Raw genomic sequence first — 20,320 nt, forward strand, 5'->3', positions numbered from 1 at the left:
ATTAATTTGAACCGAATAACTCAAAAGAAAACATTCAAATACTACAGAATATTATTTTTAGCTAATAATGGAAGTCTATATAACTAATGGATGACGTTTATATGTAAAGTTGAGTACTTGTAGTGTTTACTTTGTGACTAATGGCTTTAGAATAAATAGGTTTACTGTTTATTGTTATTCCACAGTTGTTCCAAATGAGGCACTGTATTTATGTGTGCTTATACTGACATCTTGTGGCCGAATAGTACATTTTTTGCTGAGTGTTAAACTCCTGGAATCCTGTGATTGGAGGAGATCTTGTTTGTTTAAGGAGACAATTGGAGAGGAGATTATATTATATTATATTCCCTTTAACATTTTTGAAATATTTGTATACAATATGTAAATTGTATTATATCATTATATTCATATCATATAGCCTAAGTAAATTGTCTTCTCTAATTATATTCTCCAAAGTGTCTTCCTGAGGTACTGTGGATGTTGTAATGATGAATTATTGTTGTTGTTAGTAGGGGTAATATAGACTAGCCAAAAATTGAGAAGTTACCCTTGCCATTAAAGCAGGTAATCGGTCAATGCATAACATGTGCATGTAAAAGATAATGTGTAAACAAGCTTTAAAAAAAAAATGGTCCATTCATCTATCGATCTCAATAGTAAATATTGAAAACAAAAATCAATGACACCCACGAAATTAATGTTAGGACATCATGTTACAGGATCTGGAATATTCCTAGGATTATTTTGGACTGGAATTAGATAACTGCTACCCTGCAATGAATGAGTTGCAATAAGAAAAAGGTCACCGTGTCTTCTTTGAAATAAAAAGACCGTGTATTGTAGAGAATATGATAGGTCTAATAATAGTAACGCACAATTACATAAATTGAGTCACTTTCTTAAGTCATGATATGTGTGAATTATTCTAGTTTTTAAAAAGCAGGAATAATTATATTCTTGATTTGAACTTATTGTGTAGCTTTATTGTGTGTTTTTAATTGTTATCTTCGTTGTAATGTATGTTTTATTGGTCTGCATGTTGTTTTTTTCTCTCTTCTTTTTTCCACAAGGTGTTGCGAAATGATTTATTATTAATTATAATTTTTCATGTATTAGTAAAAATGTATTTATTTGAAGCAGGATTTAATTTATTTTTTAGCTCGTTCTTTTATTATTACTTTTCACTTTTTTAATTTCGATTTATTTTTGTGGCGAATCTGCCATTTTTGCTATTAAACTAATCCAATATTACAAAAAGAAATGGCGAAAGTGTCGAACTGAATCCCTGCCGTCACTTACTCATTTCTGAGGATTTCATCATTCAGTTCCGCGGTGTGGTTGCTCCTCCTCTCGGTCCATGCTGTCTCTGCGTAGCGCAACATCAGCACTCCTCCTCAGGACCGGTACACAGATCGCCACCGTCCGCGCTGTTCCGAGGGTCCGATCCAGTCCCATACGCCTGTGTGCTTCCCCTCCGACCAGAGCACTCTCGCTGTCGGGCTGTTTGTGTGGTGAGAAGAAGAAGAAGAGAAGCGCGTGGCTGGAGATGACGGAAGGACAGAATATGGATGGCAGTATTGAAGAGGTTCTGGCTCCCTTGAGGCTGGCAGTGAAGGAGCAGGTAATGACACACAATACCAAGCATTACACTAAATCACATTGTCATGCATTGCATTAAATACGTATTTGCTTTTTATTCGAGGTGGAAACATCATTTAGGAATGTAATGCGGCCCTTTTATATCATTCAAAACAGTTAAAATGGCTTATTATGGAAAACTACATAATGCTTTTTTGCAAAAGGGACATTTCAGGAAGTGTGTTACAGTTTGGTGGTTTTATTTGGGGTTTGTACTGTTGGATGATTCAGTCTGTCAGTGCCACGTTTGAGATGAGCAATTCTGTCATTCAGAGACTGAGGGTGGGAGGGAAAAACACAGACTCATCATATTTCTAGGAAAATGTTGATGGATACTTGCGTATTCTAATATTTAATGATAGTAATCAACTAAACTGTTTATTTTTCCACATAGGGTGATCTTGTGCGTAAGTTGAAGGCAGAAAATGCTCCTGACGTTGATGTCAATAAGGCCGTTGCAGAACTGAAAGCTCGCAAGAGAACCCTCGAGGCCAAGGTGAGAAATGTTATTCTGGCTTTAATGTTTCCTTAAAGTAACGTGGGGATGCCGTAAAATATGAAGTGTTTAGTTATTAGGTTCAATACCTTTTCTTTTATCCCAGTTCAATATGCATAGACTGTAGAGTGCAACAGTTCGTGAACACTTTTTCAGCGATCTTGGTTCCAGGAGCGGTTTTTTCTATAAATGTTTCTCATTAGGGATTTAAAAAAAGTCTTTGGTAAAGAGTTGTTTTTAAATTCGTTAAAGAGCGATAAACCAAACCAACCAGCTACGAGGTACAGTATGTGTGTGTGTGTGTGTGTGTGTGTGTGTGTGTGTGTGTGTGTGTGTGTCAATAAATGAAATAAATTGTCATTTTAATTTTAAATTTTTTTTCTCTGAAATGTCAGTTTGGTTTTTCAGTGGTATTGCATATGTTGTAATTTTTACATTAAAGGTGCAAAAGTTCTGATATTATTTATCTTTGTTTTATATTTATGTACTGTGTGTGTGTGTGTGTGTGTGTGTGTGTGTGTGTGTGTGTGTATATATATATATGAAGAGTTCAGATGCAAAAGCCTCTAAGTGCCATCTGAAATTTTCTTCTAGAATGATAATTTTTATCAAACTCGTATATTTAAGTTCAGTAATTTCACTTAAATGGCAATGAAAATTACTTATTAGTTGTCATTTAAGTGAAATTACTGAACTTAACTTTTTCAATTTTTTGACCAGTACCATATGTATGCATATATGTAAGTATATATATATATATATATATATATATATATATATATATATATATATATATGTATACGTAGATATATACTTACATATATGCATACATACGGTACCGGTCAAAAAATTGGAAACATTACTTTTTTTTTCTTTTTTTTTTGAAAGAAGTCTCTTATGCTCATCAAGCCTGCATTTATTTGATCAAAAAACAGAAAAATAGTAATATTGTGAAAAATTATTACAATTTAAAATAAAGGTTTTCTATTTTAATATACTTTAAATTGTAATTCATTCCTGTGATGGCAAAGCTGAATTTTCAGCATCATTACTCAAGTCTTCAGTGTCACATGATCATTCAGAAATCATTGTAATATGCAGATTTTTTATCAATGTTGGAAACAGTTGTGCTGCTTAATATTTTTTTTATAACCTGGGATACTTCTTTTCAGAATTCTTTGATAAATAAAAAATTAAAATAGAACAGTATTTATTAAAAATAGAAATCTTTTGTAACAATACACACTACAGTCCAAAAGTTTTTTTTTTTTTTTTTAAGAAATTGATACTTTTATTCAGCAAGGATGTGTTAAATTGATAAAAAGTGATAGTAAAGATTTATATTGTTAGAAAAGATTTATATTGTGACGTGACACTGAAGACTGGAATAATGATGCTGAAATTTCAGCTTTGCATCACCGAAATAAATTATATTTGAAAGAATATTAAAATAGAAAACCATTATTTGAAATAGTTATAATATTTCACAATATTACTGGTTTTTTTCTGTATTTTTGATCAAATAAATGCAGGCTTGATGAGCAAATGAGACTTCTTTGACAAACTTTGTTTTTTTTTTTAAAGTAGGGCTAATGTTTCTAAACGTAAAAAAAAGTAATGTTTTTGACTGGTATATATATATATATATGTATATTTGATTACTTCATTTGCAGTGCTTTATGGGAGTTGGCAGGCACTTGAGAGTTTTTTTGGTGCAGTGTGCTTGTTTTGATTCTCTGATTGGTGAAGATTTCTTAGCAGAATTGTGGGTTTTTCACCAAGACATTTGCTGTGAAACACGACCATTTATGTGAACAGATGGCTTCAACAAAAGCATATATTTATCGATTAACAACCTCGTAGCTCACAATAGTTTTCTTTAAGGGTTTATACTGTAAGTTATAGTAAAAAAAAAACAAAAAAAACATTCCCCTATGGAGACCATAATGGGATTTTTACCTTCGGAACCTGACTGTTGCACTCATCTGTCTGAAAGCAGCTAGCTATACTGGTTCAACCAATAGTGTGAGTTAGGGGCGGGACTGTTTGTATGACCGACCAATGGTGGGTGAGTAAAGTGTTCTGGAAACCTGTTTGAAAAACACCATTATTTTTGCAGTTCTGTTTAATAACACATTACACACTTCATCTTTAATAATCAGAAGATTGTTAGTTTGAATAAGTTGCTTTGAGTTCATTTAGTTTTGTATGTCTTATCCAAATTATATACATAAGTCCATTTGTCTCTCTTTTTTTCCCATTTTACAGGAGCTTGCCCTACAGCCCAAAGATGACATTGTGGATCGAACCAAGATGGAAGACACTCTAAAAAGACGTTTCTTTTACGATCAGGCATTTGCTATCTATGGCGGTGAGTATTTTCAGTGTTTACGATATTCCTCCATATATAAGTATTTTAATAGCTTCATTACTAGTAAAACATAACTAAGATTGGCTTATTATCGTCAACTAATAGTTTGTTTTTGCGTGTGAGACAGGTGTGAGTGGGCTGTATGACTTTGGGCCAGTCGGATGTGCTTTGAAGAACAATATTCTCCAGGTCTGGAGGCAACACTTCATCCAGGAGGAGCAGATTCTGGAGATCGACTGCACCATGCTTACACCAGAACCCGTCCTCAAGTGAGCATTCAGCCTTCTATTCACCTTTAATCTGTTCACTCAATCTGTTGCCATGGCATCATCTCTGGAACTCTTATTCAGTGCTTTTGTCGTGTTTCAGGACATCCGGACATGTGGATAAATTTGCCGACTACATGGTCAAGGATGTCAAGAACGGAGAGTGTTTCCGTGCCGACCACCTCCTTAAAGGTTTGTCATTGTTTCTTATATTAACAACTGTGTTGAGCTCAATGAGACAATCAGGCTCAGGTCAGCTCCGTTGTCCACTGATCTGACTCCTCCATGGATGCTGTAGATGTTCAGGAGTGAAAGAAAACAATAGGATCTGTAAGAATCACAAAGGCTTTATCAGGGAACCAGTCCGACTCCATAATCTGTAGACCACCAACCGACTGAAATGAATTAGTGGTTTATACTCTGACAAACTGTGCCACCTAAATCTGGACTCCTTAAAGTTAACTTTATGGATTTTTAGAAAATATTGATGACTCTTCTTGCAGCTCTATAATGAAAATGCCCCTCCCTGTAAGTTATTAGCAAGTATAATGTTTCAGGGTGATTTAACCAATTAACTTTAAATGGTTTCAATAGGAAATTTCTATTTCAAAATTTAAAAAATGTGAAAGCTGTTTAAGTTTTTATTTTAATATTTAATTTTAATATTGGGAATATACAGTAATAGTGGCAGTAATATGTCCTGTGGTAAAGTTAAATAAAAAAAAAAATTCTACTACTTATAATAATAATAATAATGCATGTCTTGTCTTTTGCTTTTTAGCTCATCTACAGAAATTAATGAGTGACAAAAAATGTACGGCAGATAAGAAAACTGAGATGGAGAGTGTCATCACTCAGGTATGTCTCACTTGGGCAATGTTTTAATAATCGTTCAAACTCTATGTGAAGAGGGATGTCCACACAGAATCCACAAGAATTTTTGGGGGGTAATCATTTGTTTATTTGATTTATTGATTTGTTCTGTTTATTATTATTTTTTTCAGATGGATAACTACACTCAGCAGGAGTTGGCAGATTTGTTTGTGCAATACAATGTCAAGTCTCCAATTACAGGAAATGACCTCACACCTCCCATCTCCTTCAATCTGATGTTCCAGACCTCCATTGGGCCTGGGGGCAACATGCAAGGGTATGTAGGGCACCACTAGACTGCATGCTTTAACTTTAAAATACCCAAAGTATGAAGACAGATTCATTACTCTTGGGGCTACATTCTTTCCTTAGCTATTTAAGGCCAGAAACCGCTCAGGGAATCTTCCTCAACTTCAAACGTCTTTTGGAGTTCAACCAGGGGAAGCTGCCATTCGCCGCCGCCCAGATCGGAAACTCCTTCAGGAATGAGATCTCTCCTCGCTCTGGCTTGATTCGCGTCAGGTGCGGGTTATGATTTCCTTTTGAACATAACTCGCTTTAGTTGTTTTGCTGTCACACAGAAGTGTTTCCATTGGGATTTCAAATGTACTGAAGTGATATTTCTCTCCATAGAGAGTTTACGATGGCTGAGATTGAGCACTTTGTAGACCCGACTGAGAAGGTTCATTCCAAGTTCTCAAATGTTGCTGATCTGCAGATCATGCTTTACTCCTCCAAAGCTCAGACTAGTGGGCAATCTGCCCAGATAATGAGGCTGGGTGATGCAGTGGAGCAGGTTAGTCAAGATCTCATTTATGATGCACTGATTATAATTAACAGTTCGGTTGTTCTAACAAACATTCGTACTGTGTGTAGGGGATCATCAACAACTCCGTCTTGGGCTACTTCATTGGAAGGATCTACCTTTATCTGGTCAAAGTGGGTGTGGCAAAAGACAAGCTTCGTTTCCGTCAGCATATGGACAATGAGATGGCCCACTATGCCTGCGACTGCTGGGACGCTGAGACCAAAACCTCCTATGTACGTTCAGTGTTTGCTCGAGGACCTTCTGTGCATTAGAATTGGTGTTTATTTGTGTGTTTGCACGTGCTGTTTTTCAGGGGTGGATTGAGATTGTGGGGTGTGCTGATCGCTCGTGTTATGATCTTCTGTGCCACGCACGGGCCACCAAAGTCCCTCTGGTTGCTGAGAAACCCTTGAAGGAACCCATATCCTTCAACTTCCTGCATTACTTTACTAATTACAATTGTCAAAGCATTTGAGTGGGATCTGAATGTCTCAGCACCGAATGTTAATTCTGTTTGTCTTCAGTCACCTTCCTTAACTGCTTCACACAAAGTTGTAAATGTTGTCCAGTTCGAGCCAAACAAAGGAGCTATCGGCAAAGCATATAAGAAGGATGCCAAGTTTGCCATGGAGTACCTGGCCATCTGTGATGAATGCTATATCACAGAGCAGGAGAAACTTCTCAACGAGAATGGGTGAGCATCATCAATATTAAAGGAATATATCATGAAAATCTGATCCGTGTTTAAGTCCTGTAATCGGGTCCCCGGTGCATCTACCAACCCAGAAAACGTGAAAAGTGACAAACCAGTAACTTTGTTTAGATGAGCCTTTCTCTGCAAGGAAGGGGATCTTATTATAATATTACCGCCCCTTAATCTGCAAGTTTCCACCCACGACAGTGCTGCCATTTAGTTTTCGCAAACGACAACTGTGTAACCAGTTCTAATGCAATGGCAAAAGTTCGAGCAAAGCATGCAAACGAAGCACTGCTACTTCTGCGGAGTGATTTACTCCAACTCTGAGCGAACTCTCTGCTCCTCACCACGGGGCTTCTCAGGTGCTGCAAGAAAATCACTCCGCCCAAGTAGCAGTGCTTCGCCTTCTGAGAATATAGGCTAGTTCCCAGTATGTATACGGTTAGAAGATGGCTGTTTCTCATGTGACCTTGTTATTTGTACACGCTGTGACTATACAAATCACAACATGTAAATAGAAAAATGTTGGCATTATTTTGCCACTTATTGGGAGCAGTATGCTAGCTGGAGCCCTTTACCTCCAGTCTTTGTGCTAAGCTAGGCTAGCGGTGGGTGCGTCAGACAGAGTTACGGCATGCACGGAGATGAAAAGGGTATGTATGGACTTGCCTAACTCTGGGGGATACGGTGAATAAGCTAAAGTCCCCAAAAGTCTGCGTGTTCCTTTAAAATAAAGTGTTACCAAAATGTTTAATGTCAATGACCCTCAAATATGAAGATTCACAATATAAAGGCAGGTTTTTTTATTTTATTTTTTTATCAAAATGACAGTAAAAGTTGTAAAATTGTGAATTATTATTACAATTTAAAATAACTTTTTTATTTCTAATTGAATATATTTATAATGTAATTTATTTTTAATGGCAAACATGTTTTTACAGCATCATTACTCCAGTCTTTAGTGTTACATGATTATTCAGAAATTGTTCAATATGCTGATTTGGTGCTCAAGAAACTTTTTCTTTTTATCACAGTTGAAAACAGTTGTGCTGCTTTTGTGGAAACATGATAAATGTTTTAGGATTCTTTCATGAATAGAAAGTAATTTCAAAATCAGCATTTATTTTAAATAAAGACATTTACAATGTTATTAAAGATTTCTGTCACTTTTGATTAAAATATAATGCATCCTTGCAGAATAAAAGTATTAATTCCTTAAATCTAACTGTTCCCCAAAATTTTGAATGGTAATGCGTAAGTTTATAATAATAAATAAATAATAAATCAATAAATAATTGCCTTTTATTTGTCTTGGTCCTAAAGGCAAAGTACGTGTTTTTTGCAATTATGTTCACAGTTTTCACCTGTCCAGTATTAAAATATAAGGGATATTTTTATTTGATATTGGTGCTGTTTAGAATTACATGCAGTCAAATTCTTATTGACTATTTAAAAAAGGGGCATACAAGCCCTTTGATATGTCCCATCCCAGCTTCCTTTTACAATAGGCAAAACTTTGCTCAAGTTATGTCAGTTTTTTTAAACCAATAGTGGCCACTAATATGATTCTGTTCATTGATTGGTTTCCTCTGTCACTGCAGTGAGTTCACCATTGAGACTGAGGGCAAGACTTTCAAACTCACCAAGGACATGGTTAATGTCAAGAGGTTCCAGAAGACCCTGCATGGTAAGAGGCAGAAACTAACCTTTTATGTCAGCATAACAAGAATATGTAAAATACATAAATAAACTTTAATTTATCCACAGTTGAGGAGGTTGTTCCTAACGTGATCGAACCCTCCTTCGGCATCGGAAGAATCATGTACTCCATCTTTGAGCACACATTCCGTATCAGAGAGGGTGACGAACAGAGAACGGTAAACACATTATGCTGTAATATTCTGTTATTAATATGTTTGTCTTGCTTAATTTATGAACTTTGTGGCCTTCTCTGTTCAGTTTTTCAGCTTTCCTGCAACTGTTGCACCATACAAATGCTCCGTCCTTCCATTGAGCCAAAATCAGGAATTTATGCCGTTTGTTAGAGAATTATGTGAGTAATAACATCTCTTACTTTATTTATAAAAATCCTTCAACGATATCGAAATAATATTTGTAATAACTTCGCTTCGCTCTACAGCTGAAGCCCTGACCAGGAATGGTGTCTCCCACAAGGTGGATGATTCCTCAGGATCTATTGGTAGGCGCTATGCCAGAACGGACGAGATCGGTGTTGCATTCGGGATCACCATCGATTTTGACACCATTAATAAGACGCCCCACACGGCCACTTTGAGAGACCGTGACTCCATGAGGCAGATCAGGGCTGAGGTAAAGCAGTTGATCATATTTGTGCCTTCGTTTCATTTGAGTGAGCGTTTGTGTTGACTATTTTGCTGACACGTACAACCTGTTTATTTACAGGTTACCGAGTTGCCCGAAATTATTCGTGACCTGGCCAATGGTGCCATCACATGGGCAGAGGTGGAAAGCAAGTACCCGATCTTTGAAGGCCAGGAAACCAGCAAAAAGGAAACGGTGGAGGAGTAGGCTTTCTATTTGTCCATCTCATCTGCCTTTTCACTGGAGGCAGTCACAGACATTTTTACATCTGCATTCATAGGAATAAATTTATGGCAATTATAACGTGCAACCAATCAATATGCACCAGATGTTCCACACAATTGGAACCACTCAAGTACTCCTTTAAAAATCAAGGAAACTCTGTAAGGACCTAAGGATGACCGTAACTAGGTTACTGTATTAGTAAAAGGATTTCACCATTCCTGTTTATGGGTTGATAAATGAAGACATGAATATGGTCAAATAAATCAAACCAGCACTTTCTGGACCTATAAGAGTGTGTTTGGTCAATTTTTGTTTGATCAAGTGTGTGTTAAGCGAAAGATGCACTGAACTCGTTGGCCATGTGGGGGCATAACAGCTCCTAGATAGTTGATTTTGTATGGCTAAAATCTTTTTGACTCAAAGTCTGCTCATTGTCCAACACAAGGCTCCCTGATACATGCTATTATAAGCTTGTATTTAAAATTCTTTTTTAAAACGGAAACTGGAAGTATTGCTATTTAACTAACTGCGATTAATTTTGTTACTTTATTATAATATAAATAAAACTCCATTCTTGATCTTGTTTTTTTTTTTTCTTTTGTAATTTAGACCATTTTAATAAACGTAAAAAAAAAAAAGTATTAAATTAGGTACTTTTTATTCATCTTGAGGCTCCCTAGTGGGCCCTGGGTTGAAAACCACTAGTTTTTAATGTTTCTCAGGACAAAGGTTGGTGATGTGGATGTTAGATATGTTAACATATTACATTGTTCTGCTTAAAAACTAAACTGCCGAACTGCCAGGACTCACTAAATCAAGTCATTATGACTAAATCTGGTATTTCAGGTGTTTTTAATGTGATACACTGTTGTACATTTTAATGACAACATGTTTTACATTGTTTTACTTAAATTTTATATATTTTTATTATAAGTTAAGCAATTTTCACTTTTTTTATAAGTTATATAAGATTACACAATTTTTTTTTTAAAGTTTAATTATTTAAATATACAAGGTGATTGTACTTAAAAAGGCAACAATATATATATATATATATATATATATATATATATATATATTTTTTTTTTTTTTTTAACAGTGCATAAACAATGGCTTAATTTAGAACTAGGTAACTAAGATTTAAGATGAGCTAAGATTAACATCTGTTATTTTTTGAATGGAATGGTGTTTATTTAGGTTTGAAGATAGATAGGTGCCCCAGCCCAAATTGTCAACCAAATATGATCATCCAAAAACAGCCTTGACCCTGACAGAAACAGGTGTTGAAGTGTGTGAATGTATGCTAGGGCTCCTGGCTTTTCTTAAAGGCTGCTAAACAAGCAATAGCCTAAAATACATTTCAGTTATATTAAGGGACTGTAACAATGCTAGCTCTTTAATAATGTGCTGATAGGTAGATTCTGACTAATGTAGGCTCATGCACAAGTGGTAGGCAGTGTAAAAGACTTTATATACAGTAGCTTATATCATCTACTGTGTCTTATCAGAGTTTACTTTAGGCAGAATGGACTACCATTACCTAGCATGCCTTCTCTAGTTGACGAACAATGGGAAACCAGTGATTTCAGTCTTAAAAGCAAAACTGGATATTCCACACCCATGCTTCTCAGGTAAAGTTTCATAAATTTATTGTATATTTATATAAATGTTTCATATCCTATAGTGTTTCCTTTTTTTTTTTATTGTACGTATATGTTTATGTTACATACTTTTTCTAACCCATCTTCTATTTCTTATGTAGGGCATTCAGTATGCAAGCAATGGAGGTCCAAGCCTGTTTCTATTGATACAACATGGCACAATGGGTCCGCCCCCCTATGGGCAGCTTCAGATGAATATAAATACATCTCCTGTTCACCTTTAACTGTCCGCAACTGCCCAACAGGCAGTTTGTGCGCCCAACTGATACCTTGTAGAAACAGAGAGGATGCATTAGACTATTATTTTGCTGATCTTTTCTATACATTTTTGTGATTATTTTAAGTTCAAGTGGATTTTTCAGTATTTCAAAGGCCCTTTGGGTTACGGTGGCATTGCTGTGCTCAAGGTTAGTACAATAGGTGTTTCTAAAATCTGCTCGGCACCTACATGCAGCGCATGACCCGCTAACATTTAACCAAGAAATAATCTGCTAATGTACTTCAGGTGACATCTCACAATAACAATCATCACAACAAAGCAGACCTTGTTATTTGAGTTCATACCTTTCAATTATTAGAAGATAAATAGACAAAAGAATAATCTGCTAGTTAGAAAAGAAAGCATTTGGCTTGAAATGTACAAGTGATGCTTCAGTCAGTACAATGAGAGCAGAAAATAGTCTAGCTAAAAATAGCATGTGCTCACATAGTGGAGATGCTTCCTGCTCACACAATTCAAATCATTGGAAACTTCTGCCCTGCCCAGAAATATCAAATTCTTTTTGGTTTTATTCATTTTATTTTTGTAAGAAAGTGTTCAGAGATTATTATATAATTCGGTAACACTTCGATAGTACACTTACAACATTGTACAAGCTATAAGTAACTTTGCAACTATGTCAACTAGCATTAGAGTATTAGTAGACTGTCTGCTTAAACAAACACTTTATTTTGATGCTCCCCCAATAGACATTCTACTGACTATAAGTGACTTTGCATACATTTGTCAACAAACCCTAACCTTAATTCTAAACTAACAACCTATTAGTACTCTAATGAGAGTTAGTTAATGTGTAGTTGCTAATTAGTGAGAGTTAGTAATTGCAAAGTTGCTTATAGTTTGTAGAATGTCTAAAGAGGACTGATACAATTTATATTATGCAGTTTAACAGACTTTTATCCATTTACAAACATTCACAACATACATTGTATCAATTCATGTGCTCCCTGGGAAGCGAACCTATGACCTTGCTATTGCTAACGTCATGTTCTAAAAGTTGAGCTACACTAACACTGCAATATTTCTTTCATCCCATAGTAGATTACCAATTACCGAGATATATTTTTAGTAGGATCTTAAGCACTCATTGGCTGTCTTGGTTGGGAAATATTTGAATGGCCAAATTTGACACCAGATTTGTTTTTTCATTCAAACTGCACCTTTCCAAACTCTCTTAGGTTGTCCTGTGTACAATGGGGGTCAAAGCAGCTCTTCCGAGGTACGAGCTCTACTTGTATAATGTGGTGCTGTGTATGGCAATGCTCTGGGCTGCCAGATGGATATTTGACGTGTCCAGCTGTAAGTATACATGAACATATGGGACCCTAAAATGATGTCACTGTAAGAAAAAAGTTTCTGGAGTGGTTTCTGTGAGGCTTTTTACCATTTTACTGTTAACATCCACCTGAGCTCCTTTTCTCACTCATAAATGCACATACAACCACACTGTAAAAAGTAATTAGAGGACTTAACTTAAAAAAGTGAGGAAACCAGTTGCCTTAAAATTAAGTAAATAAATTTCATGCATAATTGGGAAAAAAAGTTAGGTGGAATTGTCAAGTTCACTTAACTTAATTTTTTCAATTACTTGCACATTTAACTTAATTAAATCAAAGTTGATTTACTTAATCACTTTAAGGCAACGGGTTTACAGTAGAGCAAAGAAATAGCACTACAGTTACTGTACGAGGAAAAAGACAGCACAGCTATTCGCATGCCTCAGAAAGCTATGCAAAGTACGCAGCAGGGATCATATGTCAGTATTAATATACCAAGAGACTGAACAGAGAAAGAGAAAGGTACTATTGTGGGTTTATGACAAAATTTGCATTTGCATTCAATATACAGTAATAACATCATTGAATATGCAGTTTTTTGCATTCATATAATATACACATCTATAAATCCGTTTTTGTAGAATTACATGACTGAAAGGTATTATTGTGGGTTTATGCCAGAAACTACTAAATTTGCATTTAATATAATAATTAGTGCTGTCAAATCATTTAATTGCAACTAAACATAAAAGTGTATACTGTATATATATATATATATATATATATATATATATATATATATATACACACACACAAACTTTTATGTTTGATGCGATTAATCACGATTAATCGATTTGACAGCGCTAGAAATAATATCAATGGCTAAGCAATTTTTTGCATCCATGTATTTAGATCTATTAATCAGAGCATTACATGACTTTATGATTCTTTATTCAGCAAATGCCAACAAAAAAACCTTCAAGACCAGTGTTCAGCCAGGATGGTACTACTCTGGCAGAAAAATGGTGAGATTTTGTATGTATAATGTCATACTGGATCTAAATAAAATTGTGAATGTGGACTGATTTATCAGTGTCGTTCTGCAGGATACAGCCGACATCGAGTGGATGATGTGGTTCTCCACGTTCAGAGTGCATATCATCTTTGCACTCTCAGGTCATGTGATCTTTGCCAAGATCTGCTCCTTGCTGGCTCCGCAGGTGGCTCTTGAAAGTCCAGACACATCTGTGTTACATGTGACACTACTGACTAAATTTATCACTCCATACGGCCAACCTGAGAGGCTCATTCTCTCATTTTTTTCCCCATCCCACAGTACAGATCTCTGGTGTTCATGGTGTACGGTATGCTGGCAGTTTTCTGCAGTATGGGCTGGGCTTACGTCATGCTCATCCTGTCTCACTGTGTGCTGCTCTATAGCATCTCTCTGGTTAAACTCAGGTGGCTCTGCTTCGTTGCTGGACTCACTACATTGGCTACTTTCAAAATGGAGCCCTTCATTTCCTGGCAGGCATGTCACTGACACTGTAAAAATATAAAAATGTAAATAGTGCTACAGTAAAGCTATTATACATAATGGTCATCACCATTTGGTATTATTGTTATTATTTTTTTAAATGGAAAGAAATTAAATCTAAATGTTTATGTTATAAATATAATTTGTTAATTATAAATTTAAATTTTAAAAATAAACAAAATAAATTAAATCAAAATGTTTATACATTTTATAAATTTATTTATAAATGTTATTTTTTTTAAATAAACATAAAATAAAATAATAAATATAATTATCTTCACTAATTATTTCTAATATTAAAATGAAAGGAAATTAAATGCTATAAATATGTAATGATGTATTTTATTAAGAAAAATAAGCAAATAAAATAAACAAAAAATACTATTATTATCATTATATATTACCATTGTATCTATTGAAATTTAAATGTTTATAAATGTTATACATTTTTGATTATACATTTTATTTAAAAATAAGCAAATAAACTTAAAATAAATAACATTATCATTAAGTATTGTTACTTTTGTATATTATTATTATTATTATTAGTAGTAGTAGTAGAAAAATGTTTTTTTATAAATGTTATACACTTTTAAATTATACATTTTATTTAAAAAATAAGAAATTTTAATTAAATAAACAATAATTACCATATTGTCATTAATTATTATTACTATTGTATATTGTTATTATTATTAAAAATAAAAATCTAAATGAGAGTTCATTTAAAAAATAAGAGAATATAATAAACAAGAAATACCATTATTATAATTAATAGTGTACACTTATTATTACAATTATTTTTATTATTAAAATGAAAAGAAATGAAATCTAAATGTTTATAAATGATGATGATGACAATAATGATAATCATTGTTTTTTATTTTAATAAAAATAATCATTCTTATTATTCATTATTAAAATAAACAAATAAATTACAATGAACAATACATACCATTATTATTATTTGTGATTATGATTGTGTTCATTTGAGATGGCTCATCTTTCAGGCAGGTTTTGTGACTGGCAATTTTGATCTCCGTCCTCTTCTGTTCTACGGCGGCTGTGGTTTCACCATCATGCGCTGTATGAGTTTTGCTCTTGAGAACTGTGAGAGAAAAGATGGAAACTACAGCATCCTGGAGCTTCTCAAGTACAACTTTTACCTCCCCTTCTTTTACTTCGGACCCATCATGACATTCGACAAGTTCTACATTCAGGTCTGCAACTAAATTTACCGGATGAAATGATGGTTTGATTATTTTCCAAATGAATAGCGTTGCCCTTTGACACCCCACCAGGCCAATAACCCTGACCTGACAAGGAAGGACGGGGAGATGTGGAACATTTCCATCCAGGCCCTGCTACACCTGGGGGTTATTATGATAGTGGCAGTCCTCTTTCACTTCATGTACATTCTGACCATTCCTAGCGACATGAAGCTCCTTAAACGCATCTCTGACTGGGCCCTCGGTAAGCATGTGTGTGTTAGTATTCACTTTAGTATTCACACAGTTTATCAATGTCCAAAAGACCACCACAGCCTTTCTCTTCTTCCACTATTCAGTTGGATTGGCCTATTTAAATCTGGTGTATGACTGGGTGAAAGCAGCAGTGATGTTTGGAGTGATAAACACAGTATCAAGACTGGATCACCTAGACCCTCCCAAACCCCCGAAATGCATTACAATGCTTTATGTTTTCTCTGAGGCGTGAGTGAGCCCTTTTAATTTGTCTTTTTTTTTTTTTTTTCATAAATTGATTTTTATATAGTATATTCAACTATATTCATCATTCTAAAAATGAAAAAACATTCAATTTTTTTACAGACACTTTGATCGAGGAATAAACGAATTTCTGTGCAAGTATGATTGACATTGTTACATCTATCAGACTTTTAAATGGGAAAGTTCACCCAAAAATTTCCAAAGTTCTTTCTTCTGTTGAATACAAAAGAAGATATCTTAAAGAATGTCAGTAACCAGACAGTTGACTGTAGCCATTGACTTCCATAGCATTTTTTTCTCCTATGGAAGTCAATGACTACAGAGTACCGTCAAATGTTTGATTACCAGCATTCTTTAAAAGATCTTCTTTTGTGTTCAACAGAAGAAAGAAACTCAACTTGAGGTTGAGTAAATGATGAAAGAATGTTTATTTTTGGGTGAACTATCCCTTTAAGCAACACAATGCTTTCAAGCATCAGTATTTTAACAGAGAATGCTGTCATCTCCACAGGTATGTTTATAACTATCTAGGCGGAAAACATGAGGACGTTTTGGATGAGCTGATAGCCTCTCTGTGCACGTTTGGCATCACGGCCCTCTGGCTGGGACCAAGCTGGGTGGTTTTCATCTGGTCTTTCTTAAACTGCTTTGGCCTTAATTTTGAATTGTGGACCGCAAAACTCTTCTCCATGGAACCTTTTATTTCAATTGAGGTAAGTTAAAGAAATATGACCAGTAATAATTTGCTGGATGTTGTAGTCAGGTACTCAATTCAAAGTGCTAATGATAATTCTAGTGCGTCAGGGCTCCATCTAGTGGTTACATGTTTGGTGCTTAAAAGGTCCTATAGTGCTTCATCTGGTGGTTAAATGTTAAATTACTGGTAATATAAACAAATCTACAAATGTTTCCTTCCACCAACAGATGGCGATATCAGATTCTATGTCACGCAGGATCAGGGCAATGTTTAATACCTTCAACTTCTGGACAATTGTCCTTTACAATGTCCTGGCCCTGAACAGTCTTGAATTTGCCAAACTGGTTGCAAATAGATTGTTACTTAAAGGTAAAGTACTGAGGTGGTACTTGAGCAATTTAAATGCATGTTAAAAACCAAAAGATTTTATGTTTATCAAACTGTATTTTGTTTGTCAGGTTTCCCCTTCACCACCATCACTGTGATGTTCGTCACCTACTGCTTGATTCAGCTGATCAAGGAAAAGGAAAGAAGACAAGCTTTGATTGACGATCCAGACCCAATCCTAATCCCAATCCCAATCCCCCCTCCAGCCCCTGTTCCTGCACCCACTTCCACAGACCCCAGCACCACCCAGCTGGACGCTGCTGCCACCCAGTCTGTGGACCCAAACAAGCAAAAGGCAGAGTAGAGATTACACATGAGAACCTTAAAAACCTGAATGGTTTTCTTACACATTCAGTGTCAACCATAGTCTAGAAACAGAGAGAAAGAATGTTTAATAACAGGACTGTAAGGTAAGATGCTGCAATCGAAACCACTATTTACATTTTTACAGAATTTCTCAACATTACAGACTCTTTAAATTAGGCACAGTTTTACATATGTAATAGGATTTTCAAATAAGTGCTTTGTAGTTAAAAACATAGAGGATGGATTTTATTACTACTAATTTTATAACCAAGTTTTAATTTAAATGAAATACAAATACACAGTGTTCATACAAGAAGTTATTACTGCCTGAAGTTGAAAATATGTGCTTAAAGGGTTAGTTCACCCAAAAATGAAAATTCTATCATAAATTACTCACCCTCATGTCGTTCCAAACTTCTGATCTTCGGAACACTTATTAATGAACTCTGAGAGCTTTCTGTCCCTCCATTGATAGCCTGTGCAACTACCACTTTCAAGCCCCAGAAAGGTAGTGTGGTAAAGGTAAAGACATCATAAAAGTAATCCATGTGAATCTAGTGGTTTTACCTCAATTTCATAAAGCTATGTAAGTGCTTTGTGCAAAATAACATAATTTGCCACTTTATTTACAAAAAATGAATCTCCAATGCGCGTTCACGAGAGCACCACGGTGCATGCGTGATGTGTTGACGTATGAGTTACTTTGTAAAAAAGGGGTAAATTGTGTTTTTTTGTGCAAACAAAGAATTTGCGTCACTTCATAAAAACGAGGTTAAAACACTGGAGTCACATGGATTGATGACAGAAATTTTATTTTTGGGTGAACTAACCCTTCAAATTAAAATAATGGACTGAAGATCACCAAGATTAGTTTATGAAGTTGTAATATATATTAAAATAATCTTCAATAATGACCATGTGTATGTCTCTTTGTCAGCTTGCTAGTACTTTTTTGGAACTTCCATTCATGTTTCAAATTACTGTAAAAGGAAATGGTAAAGTTCTTATTGACAGAGATCGATCACAGAGTCTCTCAGAGATCACAGAGGACATGGTTGCTTAAATTAAACTGTGACTCTTCACAAAAGCATGAATGCCGTTAAGAACATTCAAGATCTTTGATGTCATGAAACCCTTTTCACTCTAGGATATTTATATTAACTGGCATAAGCTCTATTTGTTCAACCGTTGCGGTAACCAATGACCACGTGTGAACCATTGATATTCTCATCAGTGACTCCTTATGAATAAAATTTGGGGAACAGTTGATATTAACCAGATATTTTGTCTTCATATTTTTGTGTTACTTTTTTAACACTTAAACGCATACCTCAGGTCGTTAGTGACCCGGAATGTCATTCACTAGCCTCCTCCTCATTCATTTTTTAAAGTTAGACATCAACCTTTTTAGTATTTCTCAATCAATTCATTATAAACTATATTACAAGGAAAAAAATGATAAAAGAATGCCTGTTTTCCCACTCATTTTTTGTAAAAATTGTACAGGGTCGCTAATGACCCAAGGTGTGTAACAGTGTAAGTATATTTTTTTCTGCACAACAATAATTGAATCTTTGATGACTGAATAAGTACAGTTCACCTTTATTCCACAAAGTGGCAATGTCTGATATACAATGATGAAGTGACGTTTCACTCAGTTACTGTGAAGGCAGAAAACAAAAGAATAGGAAGTATCATCAGCAAAACTAGAAATTACTTTATTTTAAAATATTGATTTTGAAGATGTTGAAAATTATAGTTTTGAGAATGTTTGAGATCGTGAAAATGAGCCGAATGATGTTGAATGTACTAGGAAATGAGTTCTGATGAGGACAGTGATGATGGTATAAAAAATCTGCTCAAACTGAACCCTTCCAAGCTCCAAAAAAAAAAAAAAAAAAAATGCTTTATTTTATTTATCTATAATTGTTACTCTAATATCAGGAGAGTTTTATATTATCGTGACAGGCAGAGATGTTAGATATAGATCTGGGTCACTAAATGATTGGTAAAACATTTATGCATTAAACGGTTAAATATAATATATGATTGTAAGTTGATTTTAACTTTTGTTATGATAGAAAATGCAGATAACGGCTCAGTCAATTTATAAAAATATCAACTTATACAATAACTTCTAGAGGTCAACTAGCACAAAAGGCTTTGGAATATATAATAAGATTATTTGGATACACTTCATTTTAATAAGTACTGAGTAATTAAAAACTGAGTTATTTGCTTGTAATTATGCATAATTTACTGTAATTACTATAGTAAGTACATGTAACGTGTAACTATGCCGCCTTAAAATGAAATTTTACCAATTTATAATTTTGGGCCATTTTCCAGGGTGGGATATTTGATACCAAACGTATGGAAAATTAAGTATTTTAAGCAATAATTATTGTAATAAAATACCCCATTATCAATAATATATAAATCAAGAGGGTGATTCATGATCACATAAAGGTCCTATCTGGTGGCCTGTGATCTCACCCAGAAGTGCTTCTTCTGACTGCTGTCTTTCCCATGGGGAAGTGTGTCAGCTGTTGCACAGGACAGGGGGTTGTGTTTCACATGTACAAGTATGGATTCCACATCTTTGTGAAGGATCTATAAATAGCCCCCAGTTGGAGTTTGGTTGAAGCATTGGGACAGCTGATGAAGCCTGAATTCCTGACAGCAAAGCGGAACTGTTTCAACCCTGCCTCTTCTTTCTCAACCACTAACA

The 20,320-nt window shown here is 34.9% G+C and overlaps 2 protein-coding genes across 3 annotated transcripts; both read left to right on the forward strand.

The window, feature by feature from the left end:
* The first annotated feature begins 1,297 nt into the window (after nt 1–1,297).
* Nucleotides 1,298–10,343, forward strand: gars1 (glycyl-tRNA synthetase 1). Its single transcript, XM_081353374.1, has 17 exons — nt 1,298–1,621; nt 2,033–2,134; nt 4,403–4,505; nt 4,633–4,774; nt 4,875–4,963; nt 5,553–5,629; nt 5,776–5,921; nt 6,017–6,166; nt 6,278–6,440; nt 6,521–6,685; nt 6,766–6,873; nt 7,001–7,146; nt 8,751–8,836; nt 8,917–9,026; nt 9,109–9,202; nt 9,290–9,480; nt 9,574–10,343. The coding sequence occupies exons 1-17, from the start codon at nt 1,358–1,360 to the stop codon at nt 9,697–9,699; spliced, it is 2,262 nt and encodes a 753-aa protein (XP_081209500.1). The 5' UTR covers nt 1,298–1,357; the 3' UTR covers nt 9,700–10,343.
* Nucleotides 10,344–11,604: 1,261 nt separating this feature from the next.
* On the forward strand, nt 11,605–18,502 carry hhatlb (hedgehog acyltransferase like, b). 2 transcript variants are annotated; one of them, XM_081352092.1, is made up of 12 exons: nt 11,605–11,785; nt 12,837–12,957; nt 13,893–13,960; nt 14,042–14,155; nt 14,272–14,466; nt 15,483–15,692; nt 15,774–15,945; nt 16,040–16,184; nt 16,302–16,337; nt 16,711–16,912; nt 17,124–17,265; nt 17,355–18,502. In XM_081352092.1, exons 2-12 carry the CDS (start codon nt 12,852–12,854, stop codon nt 17,585–17,587), a joined length of 1,623 nt encoding a protein of 540 aa, XP_081208218.1. In that variant the 5' UTR covers nt 11,605–11,785; nt 12,837–12,851; the 3' UTR covers nt 17,588–18,502. The 2 variants fall into 2 exon arrangements, with proteins under 2 accessions (XP_081208218.1, XP_081208217.1); XM_081352091.1 differs by having other exon boundaries at nt 11,656–11,785; nt 14,272–14,470; nt 15,487–15,692.
* Nucleotides 18,503–20,320: the final 1,818 nt, after the last annotated feature.

This window comes from Scardinius erythrophthalmus (assembly GCF_964197995.2).
Source record: "Scardinius erythrophthalmus genome assembly, chromosome: 22".
In the NCBI taxonomy this organism is placed as follows: domain Eukaryota; kingdom Metazoa; phylum Chordata; class Actinopteri; order Cypriniformes; family Leuciscidae; genus Scardinius; species Scardinius erythrophthalmus.